General features: G+C 55.2%; 1 protein-coding gene across 2 annotated transcripts; it reads left to right on the plus strand.

Annotated features, from left to right (window-relative positions):
• Nucleotides 1–311: 311 nt before the first annotated feature.
• Nucleotides 312–19903, plus strand: IL17D (interleukin 17D). 2 transcript variants are annotated; one of them, XR_006198677.1, is made up of 4 exons: nucleotides 396–447; nucleotides 1224–1519; nucleotides 18530–19084; nucleotides 19355–19903. XR_006198677.1 is itself a non-coding variant. In XM_042924895.1 (3 exons), the coding sequence occupies exons 2-3, from the start codon at nucleotides 1230–1232 to the stop codon at nucleotides 18846–18848; spliced, it is 609 nt and encodes a 202-aa protein (XP_042780829.1). In that variant the 5' UTR covers nucleotides 312–447; nucleotides 1224–1229; the 3' UTR covers nucleotides 18849–19903. The 2 variants fall into 2 exon arrangements, 1 of the variants encoding a protein (XP_042780829.1); XM_042924895.1 differs by having other exon boundaries at nucleotides 312–447; nucleotides 18530–19903.
• Nucleotides 19904–20254: the final 351 nt, after the last annotated feature.

The following is a 20254-nucleotide window of genomic DNA, read 5'->3' on the forward strand; positions in this document are numbered from 1 at the left end:
TAAACATACAAGTTGGGTTACAGATTTAGTGCTTTGATTTTAGAGTTGCTGGAAGAGGCACAGAAGGTTCGTTTCATGAGTGTCGACGGGAAAGGCAGTACGGCCTCCCACCCTGTGAAAAGGAGATTTTTTGATCGCTAGCATAGTTATTTCTTAGAACTACGGAGTCTCGGAAGAGGAAGTCGTCTCAAGAGGAGAATCCTTCTAGGTTTTGGCTCATTCCTTTTCCAGACGGTCCGTTCTGTCCTCGGAGAGCTTTCACTGCGAGAAGAATCCTTTCGCCCTGCGCCGCAACCTTTCTCCCCTAACCCACTTTCGAGCCGCGGGGGCTTGCAGGCCGGGTCCTTCCTTGCGGGCCTCCTTCGGCCGGGCCGGCCACCCCGGCCCCTCCTCCCCGGCCGCCGCGCAGCACACGTCCCGGGCCTCGGGAGCCGCGACAGTCGCCCGGTGCGAGTCGGCGCCGCCGTCCTCCAGACGGCCGGGGCCGGGGCCGGGGGCGGGGGGTCCCGGGCTCGCGCAGTCCGGCGGGGGCGAGCGCGCGCCAGTCCCCGCCGCGGTCCCCGGTCCTTCGACCTCGTGCCGCCCGCCCGTCCCCGCGCGCCTGCCGACGCGGGGGAGGAGACGCCCGAGGGGGACTTCCCGCCGCCGAGTCCGGTTCGGGCGGGGGGGGGGGGGGGAGCGGCCCCTCCTCGGCCGCGCGGCCCCCGCGGGAGGGAGGCGGGCGGATGACGAGGGTGTGGGGGCGTGAGTCTGAGGGCGGCGGGCGGCGGCGTCGCGGGCCGGCCGGGCGCGGCGAGCGGAGCGTCGAGGTCGTCGCCGCCGCGGGGGGATGGCGCGCGCGGGGGTAAGCGGCGCGGGCGGCCGTCAGAGGCACTCGCAGCCCAGCGCGCAGCAGCCCGGCAGGCACACGCACACGCGCACCCCGCAGCCGCCCCCCGCGCGGCCCCCGGCCCGGGGCGGCGGCGGCGGCGGCGGCCCGGGGCGCGCGGGCCGGCGCTGGGCGGGGCCCCGGGGCCCCCTGGGGCGGCGGGCGGGCGGGGGCGGCGCTCGGGGGCCCGTCTGGTCGGCACCCATCCTCCGGGCGGGCCGCACGGGCCGCGGCGCGACGGGGGCGGGGGGCGGGGGGCGGGAGGGGTGGGGGGCGGAGGGGCGGGGGGCGGGGGCGCCCACCGGCTCCCAGACCGCGGCGGGGCGCGGGCGCTGAGCGGCGGCCTGTCTCGCAGGTCTGGATGCTGGCGGTCGGCGTTCTGCTGGCGCTGGCGCCGGGCCGGGCGGCGGGCGCCCTGAGGGCGAGCAGACGCCCGGCGCGGCCGCGGGGCTGCGCCGAGCGGCCCGAGGAGCTCCTGGAGCAGCTGTACGGGCGGCTGGCGGCCGGCGTGCTGGGCGCCTTCCACCACACGCTGCAGCTGGGGCCGCGCGAGCAGGCGCGCAACGCGAGCTGCCCGGCAGGGGGCAGGCCCGGCGACCGGCGCTTCCGGCCGCCCACCAACCTGCGCAGCGTGTCGCCGTGGGCCTACAGGTGAGCGGCGGGGCCCGGGCGGGGCGGGGCCGGGCAGGTGGGGCCGCGCGGGGCGGGGCGGGCGGGGCGAGGGCAAAGCGAGCGGGGTGGCGAGAGGGGCGGGGCGAGCGGGGCGCGCGGGAGGCGGGCAGGTGGGGCGGGGCGGGGCCGGCGGGAGGCGGCGGGTGGGGCGGAGGGCGCTAGGTGGGTCCGGGGCGGGGCGGACGGGGCGACGAAGGGCGGGGGGGGGGCGGGGGGGCGGAGCAGGTGCAGAACCTGGGTGGGGAGCGGTTCGTGCCCACAGAAGCCCTGTCGCCTCCCTGGGAGGAAACCTGCTTCCCGCTCTTTACCGTTTCGCTATAGGGTGTGGAACCGATGTTTCTGGAGTACCTGTTCTTGGCCGGGTGTGTAGGTCGATGGGCCACGCGGAGGACCAAGCCAGGTGGTTCTTCATTAAGTTTTCCAGCGCTCTGTACGGCAGGCGCTTGCGTGGAAGACCTGGCGTGGCGGGCCACAGACAACTCTGGAGTGCCCTGGCGGTCCGGGCGCTGCTGAGCGTCGAACCGTCAGGGGCCCATCCTCTGAGAGTGTAGTCTAAGGGAGGAGTGGGGATAATTGGGAACGAGACCGTCGTGCAAGGCAGCACGTGACTTGACGTGAAAGCCGCAGAGTGGGACAGTGTCGAGTGGTGCGGGCGATCGAAGTGGCGTTGGACATGGGTGCCGGGGAGTGGCCGTGATCCCGAGATTGGCCCGGTAGAGGGGTCGTGTCGGAAGAAAGGCGCAGCGCGCGAGGCAGGCCGCGGTGCCCTGGGGCCCGAGCAGGGAGTAGTGAGGCCGGAGTGCGTCCAGCGCGCACTTACGACTGTCCTCTTCCCCGCTGTTTCGGCGGACTGTCGTCGCCGTCGAGGGGCTCACAGCCAGCGGGACACTGCCACACGTGGAAGAGGCCTCAGTGAAAGCGCGAGGACAAGGGTGGTCCCGACGGAAGCAGTGGCTGATGGGAAGGGGGAAGAGCCTGAAGAAGCGCGAGGGCGGGTGTGCTTGTGCGTGGCCGGCAGTGGCTGCAGAGGGAGCGGGAGCTAGGTTCGGCCCTAGGAGCAAGGGCGCCAGGCCGAAATGCATCCCGTAGGGTGTGTTTCGATCGGGAGGTCGTGTGACCGCTTTGTGTTTTGGGAAGCCCTCCCTGATGAGGGAGGGATGGGAGGGGGAGACGCCGGACTAACGCAGCAGCGCAGTACTTCTGGCAAAAGGCAGTTAGGGTTTGAACTCAGGCGGTGGCAGCGGAGAAAAGGAGACTGGGATCCATTTGAAAGGTATTACTTACAGAAGTGAAAGTGGCAGGATTTGATGGATGCTGATCATACGTGGGAGTGAGGGGGAAGGAAAGGGTAGAACTAGTGTAATGCCTCCAGGCTCTAGTCCACACAGCTCTTAAGATGTGCAGAGAGAGGCGCCTGGGTGGCCCCACCGGTTAAGCATCCGGCTCTTGATTTCGGCTCAGGTCACGGTCTCGGGGTTCATGGGATGGAGCCCCCATCAGGCTCCATGCCGACAGAGTAGAGACTGCTTGGAATCCCCTCTCTCCCTCTCTCTCTTTCTCTGCCCCAACCCCCCTCTCTAAATAAATAAATAAAGATAGATAGATAGATAGATAGATAGATAGATGAGGGGTGCCTGGGTGGCTCAGTCGGTTGAATGTCGGACTTTGGCTCGAGTCATGATCTCATGGTTGGTGAGTTCAAGCCCCACATCGGGCTCTCTGCTGTCTGGCCCACTTCAGGTCCTTTGTCCCCCTCTCACTCTGCCCTCCCCTGCTCACACTCTCTCTCAAAAATAAATAAGAAACCTTAAAAAAAAAAAAAAAAAAAAAAAAAAAAAAAGATGTGCAGAGAAAATGTAATGATTTTGTCTGAAACCAAGCTAGGCCTCTCCAAGCCTCCACCTGCTGGTCAGTGGGCCTACCTTCTCCTGGCTACTGGGCAAAGAACCGAGTTCCCTTGTGGCTGAGCTCCCTCCCACCATGGACGGTGGGCCCAGAACCCCACCTCCTGCCTTCATCATCTCTTCATTCACCTGACGCCCTCAGGACACACATGTTGAACCATTCATTATGGTGGCTTCATTCCCTTGCTTTCCCTCTTTCTTCCCGCCATTCCCGCAGCCCAAAAGGGTGGACTTTTATATCATCCTTCTTCCTCCAACCTCATGTTATACCTTTGATATGCTAAATAGCATTAAAGAAACTTGGAAGATCTCTCAAAACAACAGCTTGGCTTTTCCAGACAGAAGTGCTACCTCTGCATTTTTCTACAATGAATTCTAATCTCTCCTGGCAAATAGATGCCTCCCAGACTAGGCTGCGGGCCGAAAGGCAGAAGCGTAACACACAGCAGTGATTTTTCAAGACCTCTTGTTGGGCACGCCCCGCATTGCTGGCTTGGACTGTTGATGGTATTTAAGCAAAATGGAAAAAGTGAATGAGGACCATTTTTTGGAAGGAAGTAAACTCAGCACTAGGCCCGTTGAGTTTTATGTGCCCGAGCGGAGCAGATGCTTGAATGACCACGTGGCCCGCAGGTGGCAGGCCAAAGGAGAGATCGGGGCTGGAGCACGGGTCAGGCGCTGTCAGCCCTAGAATTCTGCAGAGTACGTTAAATTGAGTCGTCCTTACTACCTTTCCTGGGGACTGACACCCGTGTCCCCTAGGAAAGACCCAGGAGCCGCAGGGAGGAGGGAATGGCTAAGGGAGGTCACGGACAAGAGCAACACACGGCATGGAGCGGTCCTGGCCTAGGCTGCCCGGGTCTGCCCGTGGAGCCTTTGTGCTGTGCGGAGCCGGGGAGCGGGGGGGTTACGTCTGCGTCAGGTGGCTGGTGGCATCATCTGCGTTACTTGTCTTACTGTTAGCGACGGCGACGCAGTTGCTCCCCCGGGGAGCAAACGGAGGCTCTCCCCCTCGGAAGGAAGGACCGTCTTCGAGGGATGGGCACTGGTCAGGACTGCACGTTGCTGGGTGCTGACGCAGCCCGGCCTTCTCCCGCCGGGAGCCGGCTCTGCCCTCCTGGCCTCCGACCACTTCCCGCTGCCTCCTGAGTCCCTGGGAAGCCTGGGAGAAGCAGTGCACGGGAAGCTCCAAAGCTCTTGCGTGTAGAAGGCGTGTGGAAGGATAGGATCGGCTTCCTCGTGGTGTCGCGGTGCCGGTGTAACCTGGGGGAAGAGTGCGCTCCCCGTGCAGCCGTGAGCTTGGGATTGGAAGTGGCATTTAAGGCTAGAAACAGAACTCTTGAGGAGGATGGACGGGGAAACGGACCGTCGGTCAGAAATATTGAAAGGCACAGAAAGGACCACTTGGGTGGATACGGTAGAATTTAAAAGAGAAATCTGGATTATAAGGTGGCTTTTCACTTGTAGCGGGGATGGATCATCCCACAAATGGTGTTGGGACAACTGAGTGACCAGCTGGAAAAAACACGGTTCTATCTCACTTCCGTGTACAAATAAATTCCGAATGATTCAAATATTTAAATGTAAAAGTACAACCACAAACACGTAAAAAACATGGTCAGTTATATTTACAGCCTTGGAGTGGAGCGTTAGAGAGTAGCTCACAGACCCCCAAAGCCGTAAAAGACAAGACCGATAAATTCAGTTACACAATTATATGCCATTTCTTCTTGGCAAACAAAAAGTAAAATAAAGTTAGAGAGATACAGAGGCAAACTGGGAGGCGTAACCCACGTCCCAAAGGGCTCCTTTCCTAAAAAGTTCCTGTAAACCAGTGACAAAAATGTGTGCTGAAACAAGGAACAGAAGCTGTGGCTGCTTCCTGGGGAAGGAGGATCGAATGGCAGTCGTGTGGAACACCGAGATGCCCAATTTCAGGCACCGTAAGTGAAATACATATTAAAACAATGCTGCGAAAACTTTATTTCTTTTGGGGGTGCCCGTCAGGCTCTCTCGGCAAGGCGGGGGAAGGCATTCTCACACCGCCGAGGATATGAATCGGGACAAGCGGGTATTAGCTATCCACATTTCAAATTCGACCCAGGAGTTCCATCCCAACATCCCCCAAAAGGCAACTAGTTGGACAAAATGCCGTAAAAACAGCCAGAGAGAGGAACGGGGTGGCTGCACACCCGCCTGAGGCGAGCAGCCCATCACTGCACACAGGCGGATATGGCAACGTGCAGTGTAGTGAGGGCGGCAGGCTGCCTGCGTTTGTGTGCTAGAAGACAAGCTGTTACATAACATATGCACATATAAAGTGGTACTTGAAAATGTACACACACACACACACACACACACACACACACACACACACGGGGGCCCCTTTGGAGCCTGGTCATCATGGTGCCTTTTGCGGGGGGAGCCTGGAAACTGGGGACAGAGAGTAGGAAGGACTCTTACTTTTCACTCCTTTGTTACCTTCGAATTTTCTGCCATGTGCATGTATTTTTTATTTCAAAAACATCTTAATTTTTCAATTGAGAGAAGAAAGGGAAATTCTCCAACTGTGAGGAAAAAGCAGATAGTGAAGAAACAAAATTCAGCAGGTAACAACGGCCTTCGATGTGGGGAGAGCACTGGTCTGGAAAGAACTGCCCTGACAGGCCGTAGGGCTTCCAGAGGAGGCCCCGAAGATCCGATGGACCCCTGGTGCCCCCACAGCCGGGCTGTGCTACGTCTGAGGACCCAGGCCTGGACAGGGCATGAAATCGGCCCAGGGGACAGGCATTGAATGGTAGAGCCAGGGCCTAACCCGGACCTCTGATTCCATTGAGCCCATGCTTCCCATCAGTATGCTAGTAAGAAAAGCAGCATTCAACTTCCAGAATATAAAAATATTTTCTCATTTACTTTGTGGCATCATGTTTGTTTCTCTTAAGCTTTAGAAACAAAATGCCAAAAATAAAATCCATGTAATTGCTCATTAAGCTTTTTTCAAAGCCAAATTGACATAGTAAGAAATATATTGGAAGAACATTGAGGTTTATTAAGGTTTAAGGTACACATCACTCATTTACATTGAAACCTCAAAGATAAACACCCACGGATACTCGAAATAATTTTTAAGTTGTTTATATTTTTCAATTTGGGGTCATGGTCTAAAGATAGCTTTTCTCTAGGATAGGAGTCATGCACAACAATTTAATTTTAAGCTTTACTACTTTTCTATATAACTCTTTTCCTCCTGGGAATTTAAGAGACTGCACCTAAATTTATTTGACAATAACTCCAGGATCAGAGGAAGGGCAAGGAAGAAACGGAAAGAAGAAACAGGGGGAGTAGGAAAGAAGAGAGAGAACAGGACACTGCGGGGGGGGGGGGGGGGGGGGGGGGGGGGTTGGGGGAGCGAGTGACTTAGAAACAGCCCACATGGGGCGCCTAGGTGGTTCAGTCTGTTAAGCTGCAGGTCATGATCTCCCGGTTTGTGGGTTCGAGCCCGGCGTCGGGCTCTGTGTCGACAGCTCGGAGCCCGGAGCCTGCTTCAGATTCTGTGTCTCCCTCTCTCTCTCTCTGCCCCTCCCCCGTTCATGCTCTGTCTCTCTCTCTCTCTCTGTCTCTCTCTCTCTCTCTCAAAAATAAATAAATATTTAAAAAAAAGAAAGAAAGAAAAAGAAAGACACAGGCAGCCACCACTCTGGAGCTGGAAGACGCGGTGAGACCCCCAGGGGGCAGAGCCTTCCCGCGGGTGGCAGGGGCCGTGGGGGTGGGGGAACAGCCGAAGGAGAGTCCGACGGCACCCGCACCCGCGCCAGAGGGGCTAGGCTGGTATTTTCCCGTGCCCGTGCAGAACCCGAGTTGGCCCGACTCCCTGGTTCCAGAACTTTCAGCAGGTGACTTTCAGGAAGAGGGGCACGGCAGCAGCAACAGCTTCCAGCTCACGCGTGGGTCGGGCGAGGTGACCACCGTCCCCTGGGCCAGACCGGCGATGCCCATTTCCGGGACGACCTTCACGTTCCGGTCGGGCGATCGTCGGATGTTTAGCAATGGCGCACTTGGGAAGGATTTTCGTCGGGAAAGGTTGGAACGGGAAGCGTACTTTCGCCTCCCCCGCTGCAGGCCGTCGGGCCAGCTGACCCCAACCGTCCCGTCTCCCGGGGCGGCCACGGCAGAAGCGCTGGCGTCCACCCCAAATCCTGGCGAGCCCGGGCGGTGCTCGGAGCGCAGTCCCTGCCGCTGGCCCCCTGCCTGCACCGGGCACCGCCTTTCACACCACTTTCCCCTCGTCGTGTCGCTTTTACAAGCGCGAAAGGAATGAACGTTAACCAGAGAAAGAAAAGTTGGGGGTGTGATGTTGAAGTCATCCCCGCTGCCCCCAGCCCCCTTTTAAGATGTCATCTTTCTCTCAAATGCCCCTCTCCCCCGGGGCACTCGCACGTCTGTGTCCCGGCACTAAGAGGGTCCCTGGGGGAGGGGGGGGCCACGGCCCGGGACCTCGGCGGTGCCGCCGCGCCCACCGTGACCGACAGGGGGCGGCGCCGCGCCGACCCGCCGTCTCCCGCGCCCGGGACCTGGCTTCTTGGGGAGGCCTGTCCCGGGCGATCTTTGGAACTGGGGGCATCCTGTTCCCCCAGTTACTCGGTCGTAACGTTTCCCCTCAACAAGTTCACTTTTGCTGCAAATCTTCCGGTTATTCGAATGGCTTAAGAACCAACTAGAAAAGCCTGTCTGCCTCCGAGGGGTATCTGTACGTGGTGCGTCCGCACAGGTGCCGCTCGGCGCACGACGGGAAGGGCCGGGGAAGGGCCGGGGAGGAGGGGGGACAGAGCAAGAGCCGCGCCCCCCCTCCTGCCCGGTGGGGGGTCTCCAGTCACGGCGGGCAAGGCGGCGGGGGGAGGGGGTGCCCTGCTCAGCAAGCCCCGTGCTGTAGAGAAGGAGCCGCAGCACCTCGTTGAAGAAATGTTGGTGTTTGCCCCCCAAAAAGCTCTTTATGGATAAGTGACCTTTGATTCGCCTCAGCACCGCGTAGATTTTTTTTCTCCGAGCTACTCAATACTGCAGGCTCTACTGCACCTATCACTGCTTCCCAGGGTAAAAATAAGAGCATTGTCACGGAGCATTGTCATGGGATTAAAGTCTCTCTTTCTGAAAATAGATGCGCTCGTGGTTTTGCTTTGATAGTTATTTTCTTCAACTGCCCGGGCTTTGCTCTGGCATTCTGAGAGCAGCCAGGGATGATGATAATATTTCATCCCATCGTCACCTCTTCCAAATTTCCTCACCTGAATAAAATGTCTGTACCGTTAATACCAACAGAAACATTGAGCCAAGTCCTGGAAGGAACACACATACCACGAAGTGAAATTCCTTACGGTGTCTGTCTTCCAGAAATGACACATGAAGATTTTGAAGGACAGTACCCTGCTCACCAAATTAATGAGGTCAAAGAGAGTGATCTACTTGAGGACTCTTCCAGAATTAAATAGAGTCTAAGCTAGTGTTTTGATATAAATTATTCCTCGTAACCAATGAATGGCAACAGCTGGTTCGTTTCAGATCAAGGTGGGCGCCACCCTTCTGCACGCAGGAGCTTCGCCTGCCCCAAGGACGGACACATCAAAGATGGCTTTGAACCCAAATTCTGCAGATAGTTAAGCCACCCCGTGGGCATGAGCTATGTTTTTCCTTTGAAGAGATATTTCCCAGCTGCACTGAATGTGTGGCATCTGCCGTGACAAAAGAATGAAACCCTTTGAGCAGTTCTGGCCCTCATTCTGATTTCCCTTTCTCCCCCTTCCTCTGGGAAAGCTTTTTCTTTAAATTGTCTTCCACATTCTTTTCCAAGCCATCACTGTCTCTCCAGGCTTCCCTGATCGCCCGGATGAGCAGATTTGACGTGGCGTCAATGGATTTTCTGGTTGTAGATTTAGTTTACCGACTACCCCCCTCCTCTCCCCTCTGCAGAGCAGACTCGCGCAGCTGCAGCTGGCCTGTGCCGGCAGGCAGCGCGCGGGGCTGAGCTAGGTGAGCAGAAGACTTTGGACAAGCCCCTCGCCCTGTGGGTGCCTCAGTTTCCTCCTCGAATAAAGGGAGAAGACGGACAGGCGGAGCCCTTCCAGGTTCCCAGCAGCCCGGTTGGCAGGAGAGCCGGGTCAGTTCTGGAGCCTGCCTCGCTGGCTCGGCTTCAGGGCCGACCCCGATGCCAAGTTCAGGATCACAGCGAAGTTAACCTCAGTCCCCACACAGGGGCAGGGCTGACCCCTAACTCTCCTTGGCCGGCGAAGAGGGCCAGGTGAAGCCCGCTGGGGCTCTGCCGGCATCAGGTGCCAGGTCAGACTTTGCTCTCCCAGGCCCATTTTTTCCATGTCCTCTTTCAGGAGAAATGCACAACTGATGTTTCCCTGGAGGGGCCAGAAGAGCATTTTCCAGAGTTCCTTGGCAGCATGCGTTGAAGATCTTGGCCCTCTCAGGCCTCGGGGAATGGAGGCGGGGGTGCAACTCAGGCTGCTGGCCACAGCTTTCCAGTGGAGGGAATCTGTTTGTGGTCCTCATGACCCCGGCTACTCCCTGGCGGGCGAACAGAGCCCCCCCCCCCCCCCCCCCCCGTAGCAGCTCCGGGCCTCGTCACGCACCATTCTTTCCCCCATGGTCTCATAACCACCCCCTCCCGGCTGTGGGGCTGGTTCCAAAGGGAAACGGCAAGGTTGGAAGGTTACACAAACCCCATCTCAGTGACTCATTATCTCTCTTAGACCTGGAGACATAATGGCCTCTGCCAGGGCTGCATTCTGGAATTATCTAGGGGGCTTTAAAAAACTACCAACACCCCGGCCCCACGCCGGGGCCATGAATTGCAGATCTCTGGGGTGGGGGAACAGTGATCACTGGTTCCGGAAGCTCTTTTGTGTGTCTCCGGCGAAGTGCAAGTGAGACCTGCACACCATCCTCTACAATGCCAACTGCTTGTTGGGTGAACAGTGACCTTCTGCATTAGACTCCTGCAACTGGTGGGATCATGAAATTTGGGAAAAGGCAATCATCCGGTTGTTTGCCATCAACGCAGTCAATCTACGTATGGCTAACCACCTCCCGGGGATGTTGCTGACTTTGCTGACGGTCGGTGTCCCCACTTCAAGTGAGCAAGACGAGTCACTTGGGCAGCTTCTCGGCATGTGGAGCTCCTGACTCAAGGGTCAAGTGTGAGAATCTGTGTTTTGAACAGACTCCCACATGGTTCTTATGCAGGTGGTCCGAAAACCACGGTTTGGAAATTCTTGCTTCTGCCTTCTCTTTATTGCGCATCTCCCGGCAGAAAGACGGGTATTTTTCAGAGGAATCTTAGCTCTCAGGAAGGGAAGTTGCTTATCCTCAGCTTTCCCTGAGGGCTGCCAGATGTCTTTGTATGACCGTGGTTTCAGAAGGTCTTGATATCTGGTAGAGCGAGTCCCCCTCCTTCTTCTTCAAAATTGTCTAGAGTATTCTTGGACTTTTTCTCTTTCTACGAATTTTAGGATCAGCTTGTCAAGTTCTAAGAAAAATCTACTGGGATTTTGCTTAGAACTGCACTGACTTTCCAGATTAATTTGGGGAATTCTCTGCTATCTCAGAAACTCCATGGATTACGGGTGTCCTTTCTAAGCAGAAGACACTGATAAAAAATAACACATTAATAGTCCTGCCATCAAGAAGCTAGGGGAAGTAGCCCGGATCAGACCCATCCACTCGACCACAAAGAACAAGGCAGGGGCCATGACTTGCCTAATGTCACTCGTCCGTAACTAAATTGGGCTGAAATTTTAGGTTCAAGTCTCTATTGACTCCATCCCGCCCTTAAAAAAGTCTATTGAGCTGAACTCATTGACCTTACGATCTGGCAAACCATGACCCCTGAGGCAATTTCGTTTGCACTTACACCTTTTCAGCCCTTGTGGGTCTCCAGTCTGAACTGGAGAAGGCATTTTCTCCCACTTTGTACCTGGGTTTGGGGTCTTGGAATGGCTGTGAAGCAATCATACTGAGCCTCTGCTGTTTTGAGATCAAAATAAGTCTATGTTTCGCAAAGCGGGAAGGTGAGCCGTGCCGGCCGGTTTGTGCCAGTAAATCCCACGGCTATACTTGGGCATCAGATAGAGCGCAGCGCGTGGCTGTGGTTCTGTCTGCTGGAATGTACTCATTGTTCTCCCGGTGGCAGTCCTCGCGGAACCGCTTCGAATTGTTTCCTACCGAGTTCAGGGTCCCAGGGGCAGTGCTCTTTTCTGTCTCCTCTGCCACTACATTCCTCTCCAAGCTCAGTTTCAATCACCTCTAATCATCCCTGGAGGACTTGTCCTTTGTTCTTGGATTAAGCTGGGCCAGCTGTCATTCGCTCAAGCCAAGCTTCACACGTGGCCCCAGGGACACTTTTGGATCCGTCAGAGGGGAAAACTTGATTTGTTTCAAGTATGTTCCCGTGCCAAGCTTCCACGGAGCAGCATGCAGAAAATGTGAAGACAAAAGAATTATTGCTTACGAGGAGGCAAGACAGCCGTGCGTGGTTCTTGCTGGATTGCATTTCCATGTTTGGTAAGAGAAGAGGATCCCTGTTGGAGTTTCTTCTGTCTTGTTTTTGTGGCGGCTTTCCTTAACCAGGAAGCACTCCAAGCTGGTAATTTCCTCAGAGTCTCGAGGCAGGAGGTTGGGGTGACAGGTTTTGGCTTCGTGTCTGTCCCCTGGCCATCTGAGGCTTCCAGACCTTTTCTCCTGACCTCTTTTCCCTCCCCCAACCAGTGTCCTTCACAATGTGTCTGTCTTGAGCTTTTTGTCTTCCACGGTGCTTGCTGGCGTCGATACCTACAATACTGGGTGTCAGGGGTGCGATATGCATCGTATCCCCTCCTTTGGTAGCTAATTTCTACTTTAAGAGAAACCTCCTGGTCATAAAACCACGATTTGAAAACCATCAGTGCTTACGCCTTCTTACTATGTTTTGTGTCCCACTTACCAGGCAGAGGCGGGGGCAGGCAGATGTCTCTGTCACAATGCCTTAGCGCAGAGGTGTTACTGTGACAGTGGAAATTTCAGTCTGGGGGGACTTGCCCGGTAGGGGTGGGGTAGATATTTTGTCAGATGAGCCGTCTGACCATCACAGCCATCAGGTGAATGTCAGTTCTCCCGTCATTAACAGACGGTACATGGGTTGGTACATGGGTTGGTACGTGCGCGCTATGGTGCAGAGAAAGACAAATCCCAGTTGTTTGGAATCGAAAGGGATGTTTGATGCCCCCAGGTCACACGAGCATTCCAGAGGAGGAAACTGAGTCTGAAGAGGCTGCCCCAGCCTTGATTTTGTCCTGGACTTGGGTCTATGCCACTATCAGAATGATCTCTCTAAACATCCACTGATCATGTCTCTACGTGCTTCGGATCCTTGTGTGGCTTCTGGTGGTCTGGAAAGTAAAATCAGACTTTTTGCTCTGATCTTCAAGGCTCCTGTACCCGTCACATTTCTTATTAAATCTTCACCCCCTGCACACTTAGGCATGCACTCCAGCTGCAGCGACCTGACCTGCTCGCAGATTCCCACCCACCTGGTCTCCTGCTTTCCTGCCCTGGGGGTGGGTTGCTCAGCACTTCCTCCCCCTCCCTCGTCCAACTCAGCCCTCCTTGTTCTCTAAAGCCACCTCGGACTTCCCTGGCGCAGTAGCCTTGAGCCACCCGCACGTTCAGGGTGGTCTGTGGGCTTTGTGTTGCTTTGGGGGGCTGGCTTGAGCATTCATGGAGGGGCCATACCCTCTCCCAGTGCCCACTTGGGAGCTTAAAAATTCTGCCGAATTAATAATCACTACAGACCTTCCATTTGGCAAATTCCCAGGGCACTGTGTAACTTCACAAGCATTTAGCACTATTTGTGTGTGTGTGTGTGTGTGTGTGTGTGTGTGTGTGTGTGTGTGTGTGAACAATCATGTATTTCATGTGTATCTCAAAAAGATAAGGACTCTGTTAAATAAAACCACACAGTACCATTAACACACTGGAAGTTAATACTTCCCTGATATCTTCTAATATTCAGTCAGGTCAAAATTCCTCAGTTATAAGTATTTTTAAACTTAAAAATTTTTTCTCTGTATTTTTTCTGTTATATTATTTAAGTCTGTGTTTTGAAATAGTTTCAAACTAACAAAAAACATTTGTGAAATCAGTACAAAGAATTCCCATGTACCCTTTACCCAGATTCCCCAAACGTCAGCATCATAACTCAGCAGAATTATCAAGAGCAGGAAACATGCATTGATAACAGTACTATAATCTGGAGACCTTATTCAGGGCAGCCCACCAATACCCCCTTTCTGCTCCAGGATCTAACCCAGGCTCACACGTTGTCTCTGGTGGTCCGGACCCTTTAGTGGCCTTCAGCCTGCAACAGTCCCTCAGGTCTTTGTCTCTTGTGACATTGAAGAGTGTGGTCAGTTGTTTTGTTGAATGTCCCTCAGTTTGGGTTGGATAAGTTTTTTAAGCAGCCATAATATTTCATCCAAAAGGAGACACTGCAAGTAGAAGGCTGCTCGACTCACGACTGCACCAAGACAGCAGGCGTAAAGCAGGTCAGCGACACCCCATGCCCGGGGCTTAGGTCACTCTACTCAATGCTCTTTTGGGTTCCTCCCTTTCCCTCTCGGAACAAACATGTGCTGAGTTTCCCACATTCTGTATGTTGTTGGTCATATCCTCACGGTGCCATTTAACGTGTTCCTCTGTCCCTGTATTTCCAGTAAACCAGCCCAATCAACTCCAGTTTTTGACCAGCCCCTCTAAAGCATCTGCCTTCCTTGGCTCGGGGAATGCCACTCCTGATTCTGGCAATCTCGACAATGAGACATCTTCTCCCTTAAAAGTTGGCTTTCCCCTACTTGGCAATCAAAAAGAATGAAATCTTGCCATTTGCAACTATGTGGATGGAACTAGAGGGTATTATGCTAAGTGAAATTAGTCAGAGAAAGACACATATCATATGACTTCACTCATATGAGGACTTTAAGACACAGAACAGATCAACACAGGGAAGGGAAGCAAAAATAATGTAAAAACAGGGAGGGGGACAAAACATAAGAGACTCTTAAATATGGAGAACAAACAGAGGGTTGTGAGAGTGGGGATGGGCTAAATGGGTAAGGGGCCTTAAGGAGTCTATTCCTGAAATCATTGTTGCACTATACACTAACTTGGATATAAATTAAAAAAAATAAATGTAAAAAAATTTTGAAAAACTGAAAAAAAAAATTATACAACTAAAAAAAATTTGGTTTTCCCTATCTTTCATTTTGTCTCTCCATACACTCCCCTGAATGATCTTACTTAACCACCATTAACTATATGCTAATAATTTAAAAATCTCCACCTTCAGCCAGTGTCTCTCTCAAGGAATCCAGACCATCTCCTACCCTGTAGTCTGAAAGATCTGTCTGAAATCCCATCTGATTGGATCACTTACCTTTTTAACATCCTCCCCATTGCCTTCAGGGTCCAATCCAAATTTGGCCGTGAATTGGAGGCCTCTTAATGACCCAGGCTCCACAGATGGCTCCAGCCCATCTTGTAGTTCCCCGTCTAGGCCGTGGTTCCTAACACCGACTTAGTCCCTCCACTGTAGGCTCTGCCCTGTGCCCTAACTACCCTTTCTCCCCTCTTCATCTGGACGAATCCACCCAGGAACCACCTTTGCTGGGAAGCCTCCCCCGCTGCCATGGCTGGATACACCCTCTAAGTGTGTGTGCATTTGTCTCCCCGGACATACAGTAGATATGTGTTTCACCTACATCCTCACTGTCCGAAACGTCACTGGCACTCAGGTGTTGACTGAATGCTGAAGGTGACTGGAGACGGTACAAATTCCTTTTCCTTTGAATTTTAAGTTACGGTCTCATATGGACTTCAGGGTATGAAGGACAGGAAGCTGTGTGGTCCAGACCCAATGTCACCAGCTCACCGGCCACCGAACTCTTATTCTCATGGTAGGCCACAAGGATGAGTAGAAATACGGCCCCAGCTCCTCCCTCCCAGGGGAAGGCGTAGAGAAAGTGTAGCTCTATCTCACGGGCACCCAGTGTTAGGAGGATGTGGGGCATAAAGAGGTTAACTGACTAAGGGAATTGGAAAACTTTTAATGATTTGAATTGGACCCTGATATGGTAAGATTTCTTTGAGTCGACACTGGTTTGGGGGCGAGGGCATCGAGCAAACGCTTAGCTGCGGCACCTGCAGGGGGCACTCTGCTTGGGGATGACCGGAGGCTGGGACGCGCCAGGGACGAGACACGAAGGCTGGAGAGGTGTGGGGACCGCGTGGTGCAGGCCTCTGAAGGCAAAGCAAAGGGCTTGGACTCTTCCGGACACGGACCCCCATAGCTCACCCGCGTACCCCAGTGAGGGGTGGGAATGAGACTTCACAGAGGAGGCTGAAAAAGCTGGAACGTTACGGTGGACAGCTTCATCAGTCCTCGCGAGGGGAGAGCTCACCATGTTCCAAAAGCTCCTGATGGCAGAACTCAGGAAAGAGTAGCGATAAGAAGCTCAAAAAGTCTTTTTCAGCTACTATCTTTGTGTTCATGTTGGAGGGAAGGATGAATAGACAAGATCGGTGTAGTTTCAGTGTCGGGGCCTCGGAGATCACTTGATTGTGCAGACGGCCCCACCCTGCCCTGCTCCTGTTTGCGTGTAACAGATTTATCAGCTCTCACCCTGACTCTGCCCGGGTAGTTCGAGAGGGAAGCGGAAGGGGTCTGTGACCGAGCGCTAAGCCCCCAGCAGGGACACCTGTGTCTGAGGCCCCCTTGCTCCCCGTGATGCTGCTCCCATTCTTCTGGGCACCCCAAAGGGGAGCCTTGGAGTCACTGCTGACTTCTCCTCTGACCCCATCCTCCACATTCAAACAGTGGCCGCGTGCCTGTAGATGTCCCTCTTGGCTTCAGCAGGCTCCAGTGGCAGGTGGGCCTGGGTCCTCTGGTGTAACGGTCACCCTCCTGCTCCGTGGCACCCTGCCGGTTCCTGGGCGCCCTGGCCTCCTTTCTGTCCACGTGCAGCAGGTGCCGTCCAGCTCACCCACCGCTCTGCGCTCTGGGATGCACGGGTCCCCGAGTTCCTTCGGACTGTGTAAATGGCACGTAGCTGGTGGCGAGTAAACTTGCTGCTGCGTGAAGATAACCGCTTCTAGACTCTTCCCCACCCAATCACGCTTCAGTCCACTAACGTCCAAAGATGTTGGATCCAAACAGAAAAAGAAACCCATGTCCTTTCCTGACACATCTGGAGCCACCCACCCTCATCCAGCCACTGACCGAGAGTTGACACTTGCCTCACCGACACGAGCTTCTCGATGGAGAAGCCTCTTGGCCAATCGGTCTAACGATCCCAGCACTGCCATGCTTCAAGTCCATTCAGGCTTCCACCCCCCCCCCCCCACGCCCCCACTCACAGCCAGCACTGCCCGTCTGCCCACCTTTTAGCTCCTTTCCGAAAGAAACCCTCAGCTCTGTTCTTGGACATCCCACTACTCGCTCACCCGCCCCCACTTCTCCTAAGCCCCCTACTGCCCGTTCTTTAATTGGATGGTCCAAACATACTTCTTAACCGGAAATTTCTTCACTTTGTGGATGAATTTTAGTCATTAGCAGCGAGGACCTATGAGAGAACCAGTCCAGAGGGGTTTCCATCTGAAGGACGTACAGCTGTGCAAACTCTGCAGGGTGAGGGCCAGCTCGGGCCACTGTCCCTCCCTGTGCAGCCACACTCCGCTCTCAGAGCACGTGTTAACAAAACCCGGATGAGAAACCATATACACCTCGAGTTCTTGTCTGTAAAAACCTTTGGGTACACCTCATTTTTAAAGCTTAGATCATGGGCCCCTTTGGCACGGCACACTGGGGGGCCTCCTGGGCTCGGCATGTGGTAGGGCTACGAACGTGTGGCTTGAGAGGTTAGAAGTCATGGCTTCTGACTCTGAGAGTTTAGGGTCCCTACGACTCGGTTCCAGAAGAGGAAGAAACATTCATAAGAGGACTGTACATGTTTTCAATGGGGAGATTAATGGAAGTGAGAATTTGGGGTCATAGCAATCCCCTGTGTGAGGGGACATTAGGGAGGGGCCCTGGGTCCCCACTAGTGACCAGATGGCCTCTTGGCTCACTGAAGGGGATGATGGGGGGAGAGGGGTAGAGTTCTGTCTGAAGGTGCTTTTTTTTTTTTTTTTCCTCCCAGGGAGCCATCTGACTCCGCCAAGCCCTAGACTCCTCTGGCATTGTGGCAGCAGGCTGTTTTGTGGGTGTTGACATTGGTTCTTGGCGTCTGACCAGAAAGTAGGGAGCCTTGGCGGAGGATGGAAATGATCACATTTAAACCGGCATTCATTTCCCCAATGTTCCGGGCTGGCCAGGCTGCCCTCCCCAGTGCGGCTTTGGCCCCTTAACAGAGGAGGGCACACAGACCCTGACAGACAGATGGACACAGGGCCTACCTTGTGACCTTCTGGACAGGTGTCTCGAGCAAAGGCCCATGGCTCTGTCAGAGCCCGGGTGGCCAGTGTCTGCTCCTTGCAGAGATGGCCCCTTCCAGGAGACCAGTGTGGGCAGGCTACCTGGGGCTGCAGAGCCCGGTGGCCGGAGGGGAGGCAGATCTGGGGCCTTAGGGGACCACTGCTCTAAAGCTCAGGGCTGGAAGTTGTGGCCAGAGGCACAGAGGCTGTTTCAGGTTCTGGTGGGTGTACCGGTCACCTGTACAGGCATTAGCATGAATATATACATTTTCCTTTTCTATGTATGTTAGCGCCGACTCTGAGAGCGTTGTCAAGGAACGGCCTGAGAGTAGCTATAAACCCTGTCTTCACCGCCTGACATCCGGCGGACTCACACGGTTGACCTGTTAGATCGGGGTCTCGCGTGGACGCTAACCGCCTGCCAAATTAACTGCCGGCCCCACCTTTCTTCCTGCCCCAGTAACCAGTGGTCCCCGGGCTTACCGGTCCGAGGCCGAAATCTTTTGGAGGCTGTCCTCTCTCCGCGCGTCGTGTGTTCCGTTGCCCCAGGGCACGAACTGAGCCCGCGCCCTCTTCCCTGCAGAATTTCCTACGACCCTGCCAGGTACCCCAAGTACCTGCCCGAGGCCTACTGCCTGTGCAGGGGCTGCCTGACCGGGCTCTTCGGGGAGGAGGACCTACGTTTCCGCAGCGCCCCGGTGTACATGCCCACCGTCATCCTGCGGCGGACCTCGGCCTGCGCGGGCGGCCGCTGGGTGTACACCGAGGAGTACGTCACCGTGCCCGTGGGCTGCACCTGCGTCCCCGAGCAGGAGAAGGAGGCCGACGCCGTCAACTCCAGCATGGACAAGCAGGGCGCCAGGCTTCTGCTCGGCCCCGGCGACAAGCCGGGCCGGCCCTGAGGCCCTTGCTGCCCGAGGCCCGCGTCCCCGGGGCCGCCTCCTAGGCGAGCAAGCGAGGACGCAGCGAGCAAACGGGACGCGCCTGCGCGGGACGGGCCCTCGGCCCAGCCGGCCGCCCTCCCACCCCCGCTTTCCTTCCGGGCGGAAGCAGCGGGGCGGCCAAGGCAGGCTGCCGGAAGTCACCCCGGGGACGCGACGTCAGGCCGGCGGCGGCGCGCGGCCGGGACCTGCCCAAGGTGGCTGGAGGCCGGGAGGGGAAAACGCGCGTCGGCGGCCCTCGGGCTCCGGGCCTTCCCCAGGGGGAGGGGTGACCCTGCGGAGCCAGGTGGTAGGTGGTGCTTCCGAAAGGCAATTGCTTTAAAAAGGTGGGATATGTACCTACCTTTTTATTCCACTGCTTTCAACGGAGGAAAAGCTATTTTTATAGGAGTTTTGAGCAATTATATTAAGAACTTTTTACGTCACGTGTGTTTTCTAACCATTTCGTTTTCACTTGCTCTGGCAAGATTTTTTCAGAAGCACGATGCGAATCTTCAGATAAACTTTTTAGATGGCGCGGTGGCCGTCCCCGGATTCGGCCAGGCCCCAGTCGCTGACCACAAGGGAACGGACGGGGCTAAATGTGACCCGTTTCCGCTGAAGGTCCCCGCAGGCTGCCGCGCGGAGGACAGGGAAGCCCCGGGGCTCCGCTCGCCGCCCCCAGGCCGGGGGTTCCAGGGATCTCAGACTTGGTTCAGGAGCAGATTCATACAGCTGAACATTTGTTTTCGCTTTGAAAGTAAGTGGGGCCAAGTAAGAGGTGGGGGGATGAGGCGAGAGGTAGAATGTGGTGTCTCTGCCACGTGTCAAGAATCCAAGTCTCAGTTTCAGGGCCTCAGGAAGTAGCCGAATGCGAGAGGCGGGCCAACTTACGATTCCCGGAAGTCCGTATTGGGGGCCTCTTTTTCCCACCCTGCGGTGTGAGCTAAATCCATAGTCTCTTCTGTAGGTTGAACACCATTATTTGTAAAAGCGAGAATTTCTTTTGAAATCATTAAAGCAACGGTGGATGAAGGGTACGTTGGCCGCGTGCGTTTCTCTTGGGGCTCGGCTGGTTTCCAGAGGAAGCTAACAATCTTCACTTTATCTTAATTCCGTGGTTGAGATTTAAATTAAGTCTCATTTGGTCCTTGAAAGATCAACTGCTCCTGCAAAGTCCATCTGTCTTCTCTTCCGTGACACCCCAGCCAAACCAAGAAGTGTCTTTCGCTCTCAAGCTTCAGGGGCTGCACGGATCCTGGAGCTCTAGCTTCCTAGTTGCCGAGAATCAGCCTTAGTTAGATCTGGAGGGAAGGTTCACAGAGAGAACTTTCCACTTGTGCTAAATAAGGACGGAAGTTGTACATGAAAAACACATTGCTGAGCAA

This window comes from Panthera leo, chromosome A1 (genome assembly GCF_018350215.1).
Source record: "Panthera leo isolate Ple1 chromosome A1, P.leo_Ple1_pat1.1, whole genome shotgun sequence".
Classification (NCBI taxonomy): Eukaryota; Metazoa; Chordata; class Mammalia; order Carnivora; family Felidae; genus Panthera; species Panthera leo.